This window comes from Macaca nemestrina, chromosome 17 (genome assembly GCF_043159975.1).
Source record: "Macaca nemestrina isolate mMacNem1 chromosome 17, mMacNem.hap1, whole genome shotgun sequence".
NCBI classification, from domain to species: domain Eukaryota; kingdom Metazoa; phylum Chordata; class Mammalia; order Primates; family Cercopithecidae; genus Macaca; species Macaca nemestrina.
Genome location: NC_092141.1, coordinates 59106485 through 59125662, shown reverse-complemented (window position 1 = coordinate 59125662; position 19178 = coordinate 59106485). Strand labels below are relative to the sequence as shown.

General features: G+C 51.5%; 1 protein-coding gene across 2 annotated transcripts in view; it reads left to right on the top strand.

Annotated features, from left to right (window-relative positions):
* Positions 1-19178, top strand: part of LOC105472360 (integrin subunit alpha 3) — a 34991-nt gene that overhangs the window by 13318 nt on the left and 2495 nt on the right. For both annotated transcript variants that reach the window (XM_011725524.3, XM_011725525.3), the window contains exons 5-24: positions 1350-1436; positions 1833-2040; positions 2513-2709; positions 4405-4493; positions 4633-4769; positions 4937-5023; positions 6254-6321; positions 6394-6530; positions 7115-7264; positions 7369-7466; positions 7760-7907; positions 8165-8233; positions 8829-8908; positions 8990-9067; positions 9612-9714; positions 9864-10046; positions 10234-10356; positions 11061-11174; positions 12098-12196; positions 18975-19100. In XM_011725524.3, the coding sequence (XP_011723826.1) occupies positions 1350-1436; positions 1833-2040; positions 2513-2709; positions 4405-4493; positions 4633-4769; positions 4937-5023; positions 6254-6321; positions 6394-6530; positions 7115-7264; positions 7369-7466; positions 7760-7907; positions 8165-8233; positions 8829-8908; positions 8990-9067; positions 9612-9714; positions 9864-10046; positions 10234-10356; positions 11061-11174; positions 12098-12196; positions 18975-19100 (2381 nt within the window). The remainder of the gene's footprint in view (positions 1-1349; positions 1437-1832; positions 2041-2512; positions 2710-4404; positions 4494-4632; positions 4770-4936; positions 5024-6253; positions 6322-6393; positions 6531-7114; positions 7265-7368; positions 7467-7759; positions 7908-8164; positions 8234-8828; positions 8909-8989; positions 9068-9611; positions 9715-9863; positions 10047-10233; positions 10357-11060; positions 11175-12097; positions 12197-18974; positions 19101-19178) is intronic.

The following is a 19178-nucleotide window of genomic DNA, read 5'->3' as shown; positions in this document are numbered from 1 at the left end:
AGGGAGACCCCATCTCTACAAAAAATTAAAAAATTAGCCAGGCGTGGTGGCACATGCCTATCGTCCCAGCTACTCAGGAGGCTGAGGTGGGAGGATTGCTTGGGCCTAGGAGGTTGAGGCTGCAGTGAGCTGCGATTGTGCCATTCTCCTCCAGCCTGAGCAGCAGAGCAAGACTTTATCTCAAAAAACTAAATAAGTAAATATCACTACTTTCTCTCTTTCACTTATCAAAAGTCATGGGCACTTTTTCATGTTGATATATGTAGGACCATCATTTTAGAGGGTGCAGAGTATTTTCTTGTAAAAGACGAAGCTTGTAAAAGACTACACTACACATGGTCTCACAGGGGGTGTCTGACTGCTTACACTCCCTCCATCTCTTTGCCTCCCTCCATCACACAGGTTGTAGCAATAGTGACCCATTTTCCCTTACTGAACCTTTGTTGTTGCAGAATCAGCAGGCAGAGGAGCCTTGAATCTCCTCTTGACCAACAGGTAGCCCCAGGCATAGTCACAGCTCTGGGCTCACTGAAGGCTGAGGCCTCTGCCCCCTCTTCTGCTCCTGCCTTCCACCCCCTGGTCATGTCACACCTTGGCAGGGTCACAGATACTCTCTAGCAGCAGCCCTGGGTGCAGGGTCCAGCTAGGCAGCCCAAGTTTGGGGTCAGGACCAGAAAGAGGTAATGGTGTGGAGTCTGACCTCAGTGTCTAGAGAGTGGGGAAAGCCATCTAGCTTCTAATATCCAGGCGCCTGAATGATTAAGTTCTAGCCATGGCTGTAACAACCAGCTCCCCATGGGATTATGAGCAGGTCAACTTCCCTCCCGAGTCTCACTTTTCTCATCTGCAAAACGGGGGTCATAATTTCACCTCGAAGAATTGTTAAAATAGGCCAGGTGCAGTGGCTCACACCTGTAATCCCAGCACTTTGGGAGGCTGAGGCAGACGGATTACTTGAGGCCAGGAGTTCGAGACCAGCCTGACCACTGTTTCTACTAAAAATACAAAAATTAGCCGGGCATGGTGGCACACGCCTGTAATCCCAGCTACTCAGAAGGCTGAGGTAGGAGAATCACTTGAATCTGGGAAGCTGAGGTTGCAGTGAGCCAAGATCACACCACTGCACTCCAGCCTGGGCAACAAGAGCGAGACTCTGTCTCAAAAAAAAAAAAAAAAAAAGAGGAAAAATTAATTGTTAAAGAGGATGTGATTAATAAATGGCAAAGTGCTCACCAATAAAAGGGGTTATTATTATCCTTGTTGGGTGGGGATGGGGGTGGGCTGGACATGGTAGAGGAAACCAGTGGTGACTTATACTCCCTACTCTCCCTCCCTCAATCCCTGTGAAGGAAACAGCTACATGATTCAGCGTAAGGAGTGGGACTTATCTGAGTATAGTTACAAGGACCCAGAGGACCAAGGAAACCTCTATATTGGTGAGTACAGTAGTGGTAGCCCATCGAGTGATAGAGGGGAAGGGGGCTTAGTCCGTGGTGGAAATGTGAGGCCAGAGTGCAGTTGTGACTAATGGCATTTAGTTAAACTAGCACATGCAGATTGACCAGCACCTGTATGCCAGGCCCTGTTCCAAGCTCTCAAGATGCAAAGTTCTTGCCTTTAGGATACTCACAGTCCAGTGTCCAGGCAGAACCAGGGCTGGGATGGGGCATGGCTGCTGGCCATCTGGAGTCTACTTACTTGCCCTACTTGGAATAGTGGGATAGAACATCATGGTGGGGGGCAAACCAAAGGAGGGGATAGGGAGATGGGTCCAGAGTAGAAAGAGACAAAGTTGACTGGGACCTTGGTTGAACATCTTCTCTCTATCCCAGGGTACACGGTGCAGGTAGGCAGCGCCATCTTGCACCCCAAACACATCACCATTGTGACAGGTGCCCCACGGCACCGACATATGGGCGCGGTCTTCTTGCTGAGCCAGGAGGCAGGCGGAGACCTGCGGAGGAGGCAGGTGCTGGAGGGCTCGCAGGTGGGCGCCTATTTTGGCAGCGCCATTGCCCTGGCAGACCTGAACAACGATGGGTGAGAATCTAGGGACATCCTCTGGGGCCAGGGAGAGCGATGGGTGGGGGAAGGCTTACCTAAGCCAGGTCAGGGGAGTGGAGGATTTGCAGTTGTACAGCTGTCTGCATGTTGTTTGCAGGGGTTTGCAATCAGGCTTTATGGGAGTCTGGGCATTTGCACATGGCATTTGTGGGACCCCTGCATATGCTTGTTTCTGCTTGGGATTTGTATGCTTCAGTGGATGTGGGTTGTTTGGGTTTGATCTGTGCCTGCATGGCATCGCCATGACATATGTCTTCTATTTGGGGAGTCATATTGGCATCTCCATGTCCTTCCCATGCACATGTCCTTCCCACCCATGACCTGTGGCCAAAAGAGCCATTTACAGAGCCCTGTGCCCTGGCACAGTCACGCCTGTCAAACAAGAGCTATGCTGCGTATTGGAGGCTGACCTCACACTCCCATTTCCCTCTCCTTCTCTCCTGTGCAGGTGGCAGGACCTCCTGGTGGGCGCCCCCTACTACTTTGAGAGGAAAGAGGAGGTAGGGGGTGCCGTCTATGTCTTCATGAACCAGGCGGGAACCTCCTTCCCTGCTCACCCCTCACTTCTTCTTCATGGCCCCAGTGGCTCCGCCTTCGGCTTATCCGTGGCCAGCATTGGTGACATCAACCAGGATGGATTTCAGGGTATAAGCCAACACCCCTCCCCCAGCACCCCTGCTGACTGAGCGCCAGCTGCACACCAGGCTTGACAGGGCCCACAGATGAGACAGGATTGGGCCGGACCTGGGGAGCTCGCAGCAGTACTAGAGAGAGGATGTGCAGGTGTGCAGAGGGAGCAACAGAGGCAAGCTCAGTGGCCTCCTGGAGGAGCTTGCATGCTGCTGTGCAGCCAAGGCTGGGCTGAGAGTGCACAGTAGAGAACTGATGGGACACAACACGGGCATGGAAACTGGCCTGGTGTGCCCAAACCTGCAGGTGTGGAGTGTTCACATCAGAGAGGAGGCTGAAGAGGGAGTGGAGTAGGGTGGGGTGAGAGTGGATGATTTGAAAGCCAGGCAGAGTATCTTAGGGATTTATATTTGGGTAATGGTGATGGTGGGGTGGTGGGGCATCCAGAGAGAGTTTTAGGGCATGGATGTGATATAATAACTTTGTACCCTGAAGGATGATTCTGGAAGGGGTATGGGATGAGTGAGTGCAGGGGTGGAGCAAGGCTAGGGGAGTGAAGATCAAGAATGTAATATCTCAGGTAGGGGATGATAAGGAATGGGACAAGGTGGGAGCCCTGGATATAGGGGTCCTCATAAGTGTTCTGCAGGACTTGGGAACCAATCGGACCTGGGGTATCAGGGAAAGGGGCAGACCCAGGGCTGGAGTCAGTGCCATAGGGGCACCTGGCTTTTCTGAAAGTCACTTTGCTGATAACCTCAGTTTCCCGGGACATAGCTGAGAATGAAGAGGAAGGCAAAGGAGCCTCTGAAGACCCAAACTAGGTGCCAGAAAGTTCAGTCAACAGAGGCCAAGCGTGCACTGTGGAAGTCATTTGGTTTCTGCCTGGGACCTGCTTCCGCTCTCTTTACAGGGCTTACTAACAAGCTTGGCTTGCTGATTCCCTAGGCCTTATCTGATCCAAAGCTGCAAACTGGGAAGAGTTCAGTTTAAGAAGATAACCCAACACTTGGGGTTTATTTGTGGAGATAATGATTAGAATGTTAAAAGCCTTGACACTTTCAGTGATGTTCGCTGTAGTGTTATGGTTAAAATCCCAGCCACTGCTGTGAGACGGACCTGGGCTCAAATTTCCTCTTCTCTACACTCACTGGTTGTGCAACTCTGGGTTTTTGGAGTGTCTCCTCATCTATAAAGTGGGGGGACAATAGTATCCACCGCACAGCACTCTCGTGAAAATTAAATGAATAGCTGGGTGTGGTGGTGTGTGCCTGTCCTAGCTACTCAGGAGGCTGAGGTGGGAGGATCACTTGAGTCTAGGAGGTTGAGGCTGCAGTGAGCTATGACTGTGCCACTGCACTCCAACCTGGGTTACAGAGAGAGACACTGTCTTTAAACACACACATGCAAACACACACACACACACACACACACACACACACACTGAATGCTTGACAACTATCTGGTAGTCACCTCCCATCTCCTGAACCTACTTTCCCACCCATGATAGGAGGAAGCTGGGCTTCAGATGGTCCCAGTGTTCATCCTGAGCTGCAGAGCTCTGCTCTGTCCCTGATGCTCTGAGCATTGCCCATCCATCAATCAGGCCAAAATCAATTCTGTGCTGGGCTCCATGGCCTGGAGCACAGAGTTAGGGGGATGTGGGGCCCAGAGTACCTGGGTGACCCTGTCTTGCCTTTTCTTCTGCAGATATTGCTGTGGGAGCTCCATTTGAAGGCTTGGGCAAAGTGTACATCTATCACAGTAGCTCTAAGGGGCTCCCCAGACAGCCCCAGCAGGTACAGAGAGACGGGGATGGGTCTGCTGCCCCCACCAGCTGAGATGGGCCTTCCTTGCTTTCCTTCACCGACCCCTTCCCTGTAGCCCCCTGGGCCCTGCTTCCCAGAGCCTGCCCCCACCACTTTCCCCTGCCCCCAGGTAATCCACGGAGAGAAGCTGGGACTGCCTGGCTTGGCCACCTTCGGCTATTCCCTCAGTGGGCAGATGGATGTGGATGAGAACTTCTACCCAGACCTTCTAGTGGGAAGCCTGTCAGACCACATTGTGCTGCTGCGGTGAGCCAGGAGGCCAGTGAATAAGGGTCTTTCTCTTCCTCATCTTTGTCTGCACGGATTCCCATCTCTGTCCATGTTTGCGCCAGCTCCTTGGAAGCCTGGGCCCCAACTCTGGCCTGGGGCAGGCAGGAGGCACTGATATCTGTCTGGCTCTGTTGTCTCTGCAGGGCCCGGCCCGTCATCAACATCGTCCACAAGACCTTGGTGGCCAGGCCTGCTGTGCTGGACCCTGCACTTTGCACGGCCACCTCCTGGTGAGATTGCTCTGCCCACCCATTCCTCATTTATTTATAGGCAGGCCAGGAGGGGCGCCAGCTCCCAAACCCCTCCCCTGGCCTACTGACATCCCACCTTTAGAAATTTGATTCTTAGGGCCAGCATTTGCCCTCTCTACCCAACCTCATTAAAAAGCAAAATTCCTTGCAAGAGGTAATGAATGAATTAGGGGGCAGTAGAGTATAGTGGTTCAAGGTGGGAGCTCTGGACGGCCTGGTTCAAACGCCAGTTATGCCAGTGCAGGGGTGGGGATAGACTCTGGGAAGGGGGATGCATTTAAGTGCATGGATATGAAGGAGAGTCTCCTCAGGTGAATTATTAATCCCTCTTAGGCTCCGATTTCTTGCTTGTAGAAAAGAATTGATAATAACTGATTCACAGGGTTGTTGTGATAATTAAATGAGACAATATACAAAAAGTCCTTAGCACAGCACTGTGTATACCCTAAGTGCTGAAAAAAACGTTAGTTGCTAAGAAAATGACAGTAATGATGGCAATGACCCCAAGGTCTTTATGTGAATGAGGATTTTGGATCAGAAGGCAAAGGCAGACAGAGCAGGGAAATGGGGTGGGTGGTACAAGGAGACCTGGACTGGGGATTGGTAGACCTGGGTTCAAGACTGGGATGGGCCACCTGCTGACTGAGGACTTTCTTTTTTTTTTGAGACGGAGTCTTGCTCTGTAGCCCGGGCTGGAGTGCAGTGGCCAGATCTCAGCTCACTGCAAGCTCCGCCTCCCGGGTTTACGCCATTCTCCTGCCTCAGCCTCCGGAGTAGCTGGGACTACAGGCGCCCGCCACCTCGCCCGGCTAGTTTTTTGTATTTTTAGTAGAGACGGGGTTTCACCGTGTTAGCCAGGATGGTCTCGATCTCCTGACCTCGTGATCCGCCCGTCTCGGCCTCCCAAAGTGCTGGGATTACAGGCTTGAGCCACCGCGCCCGGCTGACTGAGGACTTTCGACAAGTCCTTCTGGGCCCTGGGCCTCAGTTTCCCCATTAGTGACCTCTAACCCTGTTTTCTTTGGCTCTAAGGGGAGTGGAAGGGAAGGGGCCAGGGATACCACAGACCTGCTTTGTGGACTCCCCAGTTTTGTCCCTGCCTCTCTCCAGAAGGGCCTCGGTTTCCTTTTGCCCAGTACAGAGGCGAGAGCTAGGGCCTGGACGTGTGTGTCCCACTGTGACCCGCCCTCCTGTACATCCCTCCAACAGTGTGCAAGTGGAGCTGTGCTTTGCTTACAACCAGAGTGCCGGGAACCCCAACTACAGGCGAAACATCAGTGAGTGTTAGGGTACAGCATAAAAGGGGTACACTCCCCTGGCCCCTTGCTGACCACCCTGTCTACCTGTAGCCCTGGCCTACACTCTGGAGGCTGACAGGGACCGCCGCCCGCCCCGGCTCCGCTTTGCTGGCAGTGAGTCTGCTGTCTTCCACGGCTTCTTCTCCATGCCCGAGATGCGCTGCCAGAAGCTGGAGCTGCTCCTGATGGTGAGGAAGGAGCAAGGGGCAGGATGAGGGCTCCCAGGTCCCTGGAGGAGGTGGCCAGTGTCCCCCTAGATCAAGGATGAGGGACAGGGGTCTCCCCAGAGACAGAGATTGGGGATGTCGGTTTGGAAGGCTATCAGTCTGTAGGAGTACAGTGTACAGCACCCACACATGAGGAGAGATGGATACCCTTGGGGTGGGGATGGGGCCAAAGGGCTTATTACCTCCAAGAAAAGTGAGGGGTGTGGGAGCTCTTGGCTCAACCCACCTCTGGGAAAAGGGGTCCCTGAGTAGGGAGCAAGCTCAGTCCGTCTCTGGGACATCAGGGTGGAAGGGGACAGCTCAATCTGGGGACCCTGTGAATGGGGAGGTGAAGGGACCTTTGAGGAGGAAAAGCCCTGTCTCTCGGAGGGTCAGGATGGTAGGAAGTCGCAATTTGGCGACCGGACTAGAGGGAATTCAGCCTAACTGTCAGGTTTTCAGGGTGGAGGGGGGTCCAGCTCTTCTCTGGGGTTCAGGGTGGTGTGAGGATTCAGCTGAGGCAGGGAGCAGTGCAGGGCCGGGTTCAGCTCACCCTCTCTCCCCAGGACAACCTCCGTGACAAACTCCGGCCCATCATCATCTCCATGAACTACTCTTTACCTTTGCGGATGCCCGATCGCCCCCGGCTGGGGCTGAGGTCCCTGGACGCCTACCCGATCCTCAACCAGGCACAGGCTCTGGAGAACCACACTGAGGTGGGTGGGGCTGGGGCCTGGACTGGAAGACCAGGGGCCAGGAGGGCAGCGGGGCTAGAGGGCACTGGGGGTGGTACAACCCTCACACCTCCGGCCACCCCCAGGTCCAGTTCCAGAAGGAGTGCGGGCCTGACAACAAGTGTGAGAGCAACTTGCAGATGCGGGCAGCCTTCGTGTCTGAGCAGCAGCAGAAGCTGAGCAGGTAGCTGTGGGCCGCGGGCCGCGCTAATTGGCCAAGGGTGGGGCGGGGCCTCATTGACTGGCAGGGAGGGGGCGGGGCCTCATGGCACGACGAGCCTGAGGGACAGGGCTTTAGCGGGAACAGGTGGAATGGTCAGAAACGGGGCTTTCTCCTCTAGGTGCGACTAGAGGGCGGGGCCTGGCTATCCCAAGATGGGCTTTTCTCACCTAGGAGACCCCAGGAGTGGGGCCTAGTTGATCCACGAGGGCCCTGGGGGCGGAGCTCTTGGCTGAGTCCTGGGCTCCTACTCTTAGGCTCCAGTACAGCAGAGACGTCCGGAAACTGCTCCTGAGCATCAACGTGACGAACACCCGGACCTCGGAGCACACCGGAGAGGACGCCCACGAGGCACTGCTTACCCTGGTGGTGCCTCCCGCCCTGCTGCTGTCCTCAGTGCGCCCCGTGAGTGCCCGCCGGCCGGCCCAGAGCCCAAGCAAGGCTCCCTGCGTCTTTGCATCCCCATATGCGTGTCCTGTGCAGGTGTCGTCGTCTGCCACGTGTCCCCCTCCTCTGGTCTGGGCCTTCTCGGGGAACTTAGCGTCTCTGCTGCTTGGAGAACCCGGCTCTAAAGCTCTAGGGCTTCTGACCCTGCACCACGGAGAAGGGAGGACAAGCCCTACTTTGACCTGACCCTGACGTTATTCGCCTTCTTTCCTCAGCCTGGGGCCTGCCAAGCTAATGAGACCATCTTTTGCGAGCTGGGGAACCCCTTCAAACGGAACCAGAGGGTGAGCACTGGCCACATCCTCCCAGTTCTCCTGGGTCCCAGGCTGCTCCTCTGATGAGCTCCTTGTCCTTCTAGTCTCTGCCTGCTTGCTTTCTGGGTTCCCTCGAAGCAGAGAGCCACAGTGCAGGAGGGGAGACCCAGTAGAGGGTGAGAAGAGGCCCAGAAACTAAGACAAACGGGGCTGCTAGGGAGCTGTGCACAAAGCTAGAGCAGGTGGAGGGGAGGAAACCAGTCTGACCAAGCACCAACTGTGTGCCAGCCCCTGAGCCCAACACTGTGCTTCTTTGATATGATATAATTCTCACAGCCTTCTGAGGAGCAGATGCTCTTTTACAGAAGAGGAAACACACACTTAGAAAGTTTCAGTTACCTGCTCAAGGTTATGTAGCTCAAAAGTAGCAGAGATGTGACCCGCCGGACAAAAAGGGAAAGGGAGACAGAGGCGAGGTGGAGAGGTGGAGGCCCCTCGCCCAGAACAGGAGGAGGAGGAGAAGGCCAGAAAGCCAACTAGAATAGTGTGCAGCCCCTCCTTCCCCATGACGTCACCCCCGCTAGGCCTCAAATGCCACTCTCTGCCTCCCTGACCCTTGTGGTAGATGGAGCTGCTCATCGCCTTTGAGGTCATCGGGGTGACCCTGCACACAAGGGACCTTCAGGTGCAGCTGCAGCTCTCCACGTGAGTGACCTCGAGAAGCCAGTCTGGGTTGGGGCTGAGGTATCCTGGATCACCTTCCTACCCCCTGCATTTCTTCTGAAGGTCAAGTCACCAGGACAACCTGTGGCCCATGACCCTCACTCTGCTGGTGGACTATACACTCCAGACCTCGCTTAGCATGTGGGTACCGCTCTCCACCACCCCCACCGCAGCCTGCTGTGCCTGAGCTAGGGTTCCCTATCCCCAAGGTATCTCCCAAGCTCCTCTGACCCCTCCCTTGGCCCAGTGTCCTCAGGCCTCCACTTCCCCTAGGTCATCCTTTCCTTAACAACAACAATCACTGTCATTATTATTACTATTACTGTTCCAGCTATAAAGCAGGCAGAGGTGGAGGAATCAGCAACCCCAGGGCTAAGGTGTTGTCCCTGCCATTTCATAAGAGCTCATTGTGCTAAGGATTTTATATACATCATCTCAATGACTTCTCACAGCAGCCCTGTGATACAACAGCTGTGATTAAGGCCATTTTACAGATGAAGAGACTGAGGCTCAGAGAGGATAAATAGCTTGCTTGAGTCCATAAAGCTGGTAAATGCAGAGCTGGGGTTTCTATTGAGGTGCCTGATGTTGGAGGGGCTACAGTTAACCAGCTTTGTTGCCCACCACCTCTGCTGGGGCCCTGGTCTCCTGTCCCCTGTGACTCCAGCATCCTTCCTACCCCTAGGGTAAATCACCGGCTACAAAGCTTCTTTGGGGGGACAGTGATGGGCGAGTCTGGCATGAAAACTGTGGAGGATGTAGGAAGCCCCCTCAAGTACGAATTCCAGGTAAGGGGCTCACCGGGGTCCTGGGCTGGGGACTTCTAGGAAGGATGATTTTTATTTTTTCTGGGGTCTGAAGGTGGGAGGGTTGGGGGTTGGTAAGATGGAGGTGGTTTTCCAGGAGATAATGACTATGACACATCTTTTGCCCACAGGTGGGCCCAATGGGGGAGGGGCTGGTGGGCCTGGGGACCCTGGTCCTAGGTCTGGAATGGCCCTATGAAGTCAGCAATGGCAAGTGGCTGCTGTATCCCACGGAGATCACCATCCATGGCAATGGGTCCTGGCCCTGCCAACCACCTGGAGACCTTGTCAACCCTCTCAACCTCACTCTTTCTGTAAGGACACTATCAGGGATCTTTCATTTGCATCTCATTTGCTTGCTACCGGGCAGAAGGGCCAGTGTCTTCCCCTCCCTCCCCTCATACCTTTTTGGTAAGCTGTCTCTCCCGCCCTTTCCCCTCTGGCAACCCTGCTCCCAATTCTTCCTCTGCCCTGCCAGCAGATCTCCTATCTCCTCTCCAGGACCCTGGGGACAGGCTGTCATCCCCACAGCGCAGGCGGCGACAGCTGGATCCAGGGGGAGGCCAGGGTCCCCCACCTGTCACTCTGGCTGCTGCCAAAAAAGCCAAGTCTGAGACTGTGCTGGTGAGTGGCCAGGGCGAGGTTGGAGGGGATTGCACCCACCCCATCACAGGGTGCCTGGGCACCAGGGTCACACAAAGCAAGGGAGACCTCAGTGTGATGAGGTGATGAGGCCCCTGCTCTTAGGAGCTTCCAGACAGAGCAGGGAGCCTCATCTGCCCTCAGAGGGTTCCCCACTCTGATGGGGGAGCATCGAAGACAAGGGACCAAAGGAGGAGACACTGGCTCTGCTCCAAGGAGCCCCAGCCTGTTGGGGGCGATAGAGCTGCTCAGAGCCTTGGTTGGCAGGAGGCAGTGTCGGGCAGGGCATGGTGGGTGGTGCGTGTGCCCTCTGCAGGAAGGGAGAGGAGAGCCGGCCTGGCAAGCCGGTTGAAGCCTAGCTGGGTGGAGAGTGGGAGGGAGGTGGTGTCCCAGAGGCAGGGAGCTGGCTGGGAAGCAGGTGTAGGAGGTTAGGCCCTGTTTACACAAGCAGGGGCCAGATTCCATGTTATCCATGTGCCTGGCATTATATGAGCTTGGCCCAAACAGTGTGTCTGAAATGCATAACTGTGAGGTGGCGGCGGGGGTGTGCATGAGTGAAAGGATGTCAGACCCCTTTGGGTCACCCAGGGGTGAGACAAAGCCTGGGAGGGGCAGGAGGTAAGAAGTAAGGCACGAAGAATCTGGAGACCTGGACTGTCACATTTCGTGTTCCCTGCCCGCCTCAGACCTGTGCCACAGGGCGTGCCCGCTGTGTGTGGCTGGAGTGCCCCATCCCTGATGCCCCCATTGTCACCAACGTGACTGTGAAGGCACGAGTGTGGAACAGCACCTTCATTGAGGTCAGTGCCTGGGTCTGAAGGTCTCTCCTACCCTCCACCCTGGTGGGGAGAACCACAGGGAGAGGGCAAGGCCAGGGTCATAGCAGGGCTGTGTGTGTGCGCGCGTGTGTGTGTGTGTTATTTGCGTGTCTCTGCATGGATGTGTACGTGTTTGTCCCCAGCCAAAATGACCTCTCTCATGTCCATTATTCTGTTGTGTATCCATTGCTTTCCCACCTCCATGCCTTTCCCCAGGGTGTTCCTTAACCCTGGAATGCTCGTTTCTCCCTCTTTTATCTCTGTGTGTAAACCCATATTTAGTTTTCAGGGTCCCTGTCAGATGCTTCACCATCAGCGAGGTCTTTTCTGGCTTTTCCAGTTGCAAATGACCTCTCTTCCAACGGCCACCCACCTAACTTTCTCAGAAGCCACACACACCATTTACCACGCTCGACTCTGGGTTGCAGTGCCTCATGTGCCCACTTTCTCATGCCATCTAGACCAAACTTTTTCTGTACATGACTAGATTAGAAATCTTTTCAACTTGGCGGGCCACAGAGTTTCTGTTGCAACTACTCAGTATTGCCAGTGCACCACACAAACAGACATAGACAAATGAATGGGCGTGGCTGTGCGCCAGAAATACTTCATTTACAACAGCAGGTGCCAGGCCAGATTTAGCCCACGGGCCTGACCTAGACTGTGACCTTCATTGTTTCGGTTGTCCCCAGCATCCAGCACAGGACCTGACGCACAAATGAATGAACAAATAAATGAATGATGTGCGTTTGTGTGTGGAGGGGAGGCCTGGCTGACAGATCCTTTGGGGTTCTGTTTAAGGATGCTACCTGGTGGGAGGGTGATGGGGTGGGGATGCTTAGGGTTGGAGGGAGGCTCAGAGGAGTGTCAAATGTTCCTCTTGACCCACCCTACTCCCCATCCAGGATTACAGAGACTTTGACCGAGTCCGGGTAAATGGCTGGGCTACCCTGTTCCTCCGAACCAGTATCCCCACCATCAACATGGAGAACAAGACCACGTGGGTGAGTGCGCGTGTTCACTAGGACAGCAGGCTCCAGCCAGAGCTTGGGAGTACAGGGCATCTTTTAAGAGCACATTGACGCACTTCAGCCATGTGGTTCTCAATCTTGGCAGCACGATAAGAGTCATCTGGAGGAGTTCTGGTGTCTGGACTGCACCCAGAGCAATTAAACCTGAGTCCCTGGGAGTGGATTCCGGTATTGCTGTGTTTAAAGATCCCCCAAGTGATGCTAATGTGCAGCCAGGGCTGAGAACCACTGCATTAGCTTCTTTGATCTGCACACGTCTCCATGAAGAGTAGGGCTGGGATCGCTTCTCTATTTTATGGCTGAGAGACTGAGGCCTAGAGAGACTTGAGTGGCCTCCCCAAAGTGGCACAGCTTGTTGGGGGCTGCAACGTGGGCCTCCTGATTATCTCACCCATTGTCACATCCACTATGGACCTGTGAGCTTCTGGCCATAGGCAATATGTATATATAGAGAGAAAGGCAGGACATCTAGGCAGAACGGAGGGAAGTTCGACCGTGAGAACCTGGTCAGTATTGACAGATGATATCATCATCTACATGGCAGAAAAGATAATCAATGAAAAAGCTATTATTTTATTTTATTTTGCTTCAGAGACAGGGTGTCACTCTGTTGCCCCAGCTGGAATGCAGTGGTGTAGCCCCAAACTCCTGGGCTCAAGAAATCCTCCCACTTCAGCTTACTGAGTAGCTGAGACTACAGCCATGTGCCATGATGCCCAGCTAATTTTATTTATTTATTTAGAGACAGAGTCTCGCCCTGTGGCCAGGATGGAATGCAGTGTTGCAATCACTGCAAGCTCCACCTCCCTGGTTCATGCCATTCTCCTGCCTTAGCCTCCTGAGTAGTTGGGACTACAGGCGCCACCACCATGCCCGGCTAATTTTTGTATTTTTAGTAGAGACGGGGTTTCACCGTGTTAGCCAGGATGGTCTCGATCTCCTGACCTCATGATCCACCTGCCTCGGCCTCCCAAAGTGCTGGGATTACAGGCATGAACCACCGCGCCCGGCCTAATTTTTTATTTTTGGTAGAGATGAGGTCTCACTGTGTTGCCCAGGCTGGTCTTGAACTCCTGGTCTCAAGTAGTCCTCCCACCTCAGCCTCCCAAAACACTGGAATTACACCGGCCCAAAAAGCTATTAGACCCAATAAGAGAATTCAGGAAGTCCAAGAAGTCAAAAACAAGATCAAAATACCCAAACCCCTTAGGTTTCCTACATGCTATAGCAATAACCAATCAAAAGTATAGTTGAAAAGATCCCATTCAAATTCATCAGAAAAGTGATAGAGCATCTAGGAATAAATACAACAAGAAATGTGCAACAAAAACTTGAGTAATGGTTAGAAAAAAGTTAGTATTGTATTATCAAGTTGTCAGATCTTCCCACTCAAATTATTCCAGTCTCAGTAAGATTCAGGAAACTTAAAAAAGAAGTTCCCAAACTTGAATCTGAGTTGCATCTAGAAGAATAAATATAAAATTGCTTATAATTTGTTGTTAAAGGATGTAAGTGAAGATATGTGGGAGATACTTACAGGGAGATGAATACAGGGTTGGCTATGTACATTATTGTACATTTCCTAAGATAAATTATTGTAGTATAGAAGAGGTAGAAGAAGGGCCAGAAAGATCAGTGGAACAAAATAGAACTTTATGATACAGATGGCATTTTTAATCCATGGAGAAAGGTAGATTATTAAGTAGTGTTGGGAGAACCCATTTGGAAAATAAAGACAAACCTCTACCTCACACCATAAACAAAAATACAGAGTTAGATTAAATTTTTTTTTTTTTGAGACGAAGTCTCGCTCTGTCGCCCAGGCTGGAGTGCAGTGGCCGGATCTCAGCTCACTGCAAGCTCCACCTCCCGGGTTCACGCCATTCTCCTGCCTCAGCCTCCGGAGTAGCTGGGACTACAGGCGCCCGCCTCCTCGCCCGGCTAGTTTTTTGTATTTTTTTAGTAGAGACGGGGTTTCACCGGGTTAGCCAGGATGGTCTCGATCTCCTGACCTCGTCATCCGCCTGTCTCGGCCTCCCAAAGTGCTGGGATTACAGGCTTGAGCCACCGCGCCCGGCCTTAGATTAAATATTTACATGTAGCAATTAAAACCTAATATGCGAGGATACAATATAGAGAACACTTTAATATAACTTTTAATTACGGAAAGAGTGAGCTATAAACCCAGAAGTCACAGGAAAATTTTGATAAATTAGACTCTGTGAAAATTTAAATCTGTATATAGCAAAAAGATAGTAAAGAACTAAAAGGGGCTGGGCACGGTGGCTCATGCTTGTAATACCAGCACTTTGGAGACTGAGGCAGGCAGATTGCTTGAGCCCAGGAGTTCCACACCAGCCTGGGCAACATGGTGAGACCTTATCTCTATAAATAAAAACAAAAATTAGCTGGGTGTGGTGGTGCGCACCTGTAGTCCCAGCTACTTGGGAGGTTGAGGCAGGAGAATCGCTTGAGCTCAGGAGGTTGAGGCTGCAGTGAGCCATGATCATGCCACTGTACTCCAGCCTGGGTGACAGAGTGAGACCTTGCCTCAAAAAAAAGTAAAAAAGAAACTAAATGGGCAAATGATATACTGCTTTTTAAAAATGTTTACAGCATATATGACAAAAAATTGATATGTATTTTTTAATATATAAAGGATATCAATAGGCGGCATACATGGGGTGAAATACAAATGTTCATCTTGCTCATAAAGAAATACAAATCATAGCAACAAGATTTTTCTTGCCTATCAGATTGGGAAATATTTTTAAAATTAATGCTGGCCAGGCGCTGTGGCTCACACCTGTAATGCCAGCACTTTGGGAGGCCAAGGCGGGTGGATCATTTGAGGTCAGTTCGAGACTAGCCTGGGCAACATGGTGAAACCCCATCTCTATTAAAAATACAAAAATTAGCTGGGCGTGGTGGTGCATGCCTGTAATCCTAGCTACTCAGCAGGCTGAGGCAGAAGAGTCGCTTGAACCTAGGAGATAAATGTAGTGAGCCAAGATCGCTCCACTGCACTCCAGCCTGGGTGACAGAGTGAGACTCTGTCTCAACAACAACAACAAAAGAATAATGCTGTCTGATGCTGATGAGGTGGAGGGAAATGCTATTGACTTGGATGATGAATTGGTAGATCCTTTTAGGAGATGAAGTTTTCAATGTCTATTAAAATTTAAAGTGCCCATTTCCTTAGATCCAGCACATGAGAATATATTGTAAGGAGCTAATAGGACGAGTATACAAAGATAAATATATGGGGATACTTTCGAGAATTATTTATAATGGCAGAAAACTGGAAACAATCTAAATGTCTTTCAGTAGGAGATTGGTTCAATAAATTATGGTACATTTCCTTCAATGACTATGCAGTCCTCAGAAGAGATTAGGCTGATCATTATCAATTGACCTGAAAAGATGATGCTATTAAGTGAAAAAAACAGGTCGCTGGCTAGGCATGGTGGCTCGTGCCTGTAATCCTAATACTTTGGGAGGCCAAAGTAGGAAGATCACTTGAGCCTAGGAGTTTGAGGCTATCCTGGGTAACAAAGTGAGACCCATCTCTACAAAAAAAAAAAAAAAATCTAGAAATGATCTGGAAGTGGGGGCACATGGTCCCAGCTACACTGGAGGCTGAGGCAGGAGAATCACTTGAGCCCAGGAGGTGGAGTCTCCAGTGAGTCATGTTTGTATTACTGCACTCCAGCCTGAGCAACACAGTGAGACTGTGTCTTAAAAAGAAAAGAAAGAGGCTGGATGCGGTGGCTCACGCCTGTAATCCCAGCACTTTGGGAGGCTGAGGCAGGTGGGTCACCTGAGATCATGAGTTTGAGACCAGCCTGGCCAATGTGGTGAAACCCTGGCTCTACTAAAAATGCTGGGGTGGTGAGCGCCTGTAATTCCAGCTACTCGGGAGGCTGAGGTAGGAGAATTGCTTGAACCCAGGAGATGGAGGTTGCAGTGAGCCAATATCGTGCCACTGCACTCCAGCCTGGGCAACAGAGCAAGACTCTATCTAAAAAAAAAAAAAGAAGAAGAAAGGAAGGAAGGAAGGAAGGAAGGAAAGAAGGAAGGAAGAGAGGGAGGGAGGGAGGGAGGTTGCTGAAGAGTGTATGTGGCATGATCCCATTTATGTAGATCATATTATTCCATATTTAAAACTATGCAAAGAGATTCACCAGAGATTACAGAGACAGTAATTTCTTTTTTTTTTTTTTTTTTTTTGAGACGGAGTCTCGCTCTGTCGCCCAGGCTGGAGTGCAGTGGCCTGATCTCAGCTCACTGCAAGCTCCGCCTCCCGGGTTCACGCCATTCTCCTGCCTCAGCCTCCCGAGTAGCTGGGACCACAGGCGCCCGCCAGCTCGCCCGGCTAGTTTTTTTTGTATTTTTTAGTAGAGACGGGGTTTCACTGTGTTAGCCAGGATGGTCTCGATCTCCTGACCTTGTGATCCACCCGTCTCGGCCTCCCAAAGTGCTGGGATTACAGGCTTGAGCCACCGCGCCCGGCCCGGAGACAGTAATTTCTAGAGATTAAAATTACTGGGAACCAGCTGGGCATAGTGGCTCATGCCTGTAATCCCAGCACTTTGGGAGGTCGAGGTGGGTGGATCACTTGAGGTTGGGAGTTCAAGACCAGCCTGGCCAACATGGTGAAACCTGTCTCTAGTAAAAATACAAAAATTAGCCAGTTGTGGTGGTGGGCACCTATAATCCCAGTTACTCAGGAGGCTGAGGCAGGAGACTTGCTTGAGCCCAGGAGGCAGAGGTTGCAGTGAGCCGAGATTGTGCCACTGCCTGGGCAACAGAATGGAACTCTGTCTCAAAAAAATATATATGGCCGGGCGCGGTGGCTCAAGCCTGTAATCCCAGCACTTTGGGAGGCCGAGACGGGCGGATCACTAGGTCAGGAGATCGAGACCATCCTGGCTAACACGGTGAAACCCCGTCTCTACTAAAAAATACAAAAAACTAGCCGGGCGAGGTGGCGGGCGCCTGTAGTCCCAGCTACTCGGGAGGCTGAGACAGGAGAATGGCATAAACCCGGGAGGCGGAGCTTGCAGTGAGCTGAGATCCGGCCACTGCACTCCAGCCTGGGCGACAGAGCGAGACTCTGTCTCAAAAAAAAAAAAAAAATATATATATATATATAAAAATATATATATTTATAATATATATCAGATATATAATATATTTATAATATAAAAATATATACTATATAATATATATTAATGTTTAATATATATTTAATATATATTATTTAATAATATATTAAACATTTATATTTAATAATATATTAAATATATTTACAATATATCATATATGGATATATATTATATATCTAACTGGGAACCTTTAGTTTTCTTTATATCATCTGTATTTTTAAAAAAATCATCAAAATAATTTTAAAAGAAGTGAAAATCATGTATAGTCAGAACAAACACGGCTGGGTGCAGTGACTCACACCTGTAATCCCAGCACTTTGAGAGGCCAAGGCAGGTGGATCACCTGAGGTCAGGAGTTTGAGACCAGCCTGGTCAACATGGTGAAATCCCATCTTTACTGAAAATACAAAAATTAAATGGGCATGGTGGTGCATGCCTGTAATTCCAGCTACTTGGGAGGCTGCGGCAGGAGAATTGCTTGAAGCTGGGAGGAGGTGGTTGCAGTGAGCCGAGGTTGCGCCACTGCACTCCAGCCTGGGCAACAGAGCAAAACTCCATCTCAAATACAAACAAAAACAACTCATATACACACACATCCATATTTATCTCCATTGTAGGGGAAGAAAAAGAATGGGACTATCGGCCAGGCACGGTGGCTCACGCCTGTAATCCCAGCACTTTGGGAGGCCGAGGTGGGCGGATCGCCTGAGGTCGGGTGTTCAAGACCAGCCTGACCAACATGGTGAAACCCCGTCTCTACTAAAAGTACAAAATTAGCCGGGCATGGTGGTGCACGCATGTAATCCCAGCTCTTCTGGAGGCTAGGCAGGAGAATCACTTGAACTTGGGAGGCGGAGCTCGTGGTGAGCCGAGATTGCGCCTGGGCAACAGAGCGAGACTCTATCAAAAAAAAAAAAAAAAAAAGAATGGGACTATATGCTATGAATTCTTTGTGGGGTTTTTTTGGTGAATATTTATGGAGTGCTTGCTGTGTAGCAGGTGTTGCTGTAAGCAGTTTTCTTATATCAAACACACTTAATTCTCCCCAGCAACCTATGAGATAGGTATTATTCCCATTTTACAGATGAACAACAGAGAGGTTAAGTAACTTGCCAAGGTCACACAGCTCATGAATAGCAAAGCTGGGCTAGAACCCAGGTAGTCTGGCTCCAGCACCCCTGCATTTGGCCGTTCTGCTGTTCTATGAGGTAGGCATTATGATCCCCCTCATTAGATAGCAGAAAGCATGAGATTCAGAGGGGTGCAATTACTTGTCCAAGGTCACACAGCTCGTCAGGGAAGGAGCTGGTACCCAGGCCTACAGGTGTAGGTCACACATTCAGACTCCAGGCCACCTCCGAGATCTGAGGCTGCTCCTCTGGGGTCAAGTCTGTGCCTGGGAGAAGCAGGAAGGACCACTGGACCTACCGTTAGTGAGGCAGGCAGAGACTTTTTCCAGTCCCAGGCTGCCCCCTACTGGCAGCAGGACAAACAGCAGGTGCCTGGGCCCAGCTGGGATAGGAAGGGGGAGGATGGGCCTAAGCGGGCCTAAGGAGGGCTGAGTCCTTCTCTCCCCTCTGCAGTTCTCCGTGGACATTGACTCGGAGCTGGTGGAGGAGCTGCCGGCTGAGATCGAGCTGTGGCTGGTGCTGGTGGCCGTGGGTGCGGGGCTGCTGCTTCTGGGGCTGATCATTCTCCTGCTGTGGAAGGTTAGTAGCCCAGCCCCACTCCTGCTCCGGGACCTTCACCAGCACACTCACCAGCCCTTCCTCCAACCCACCTCTCAC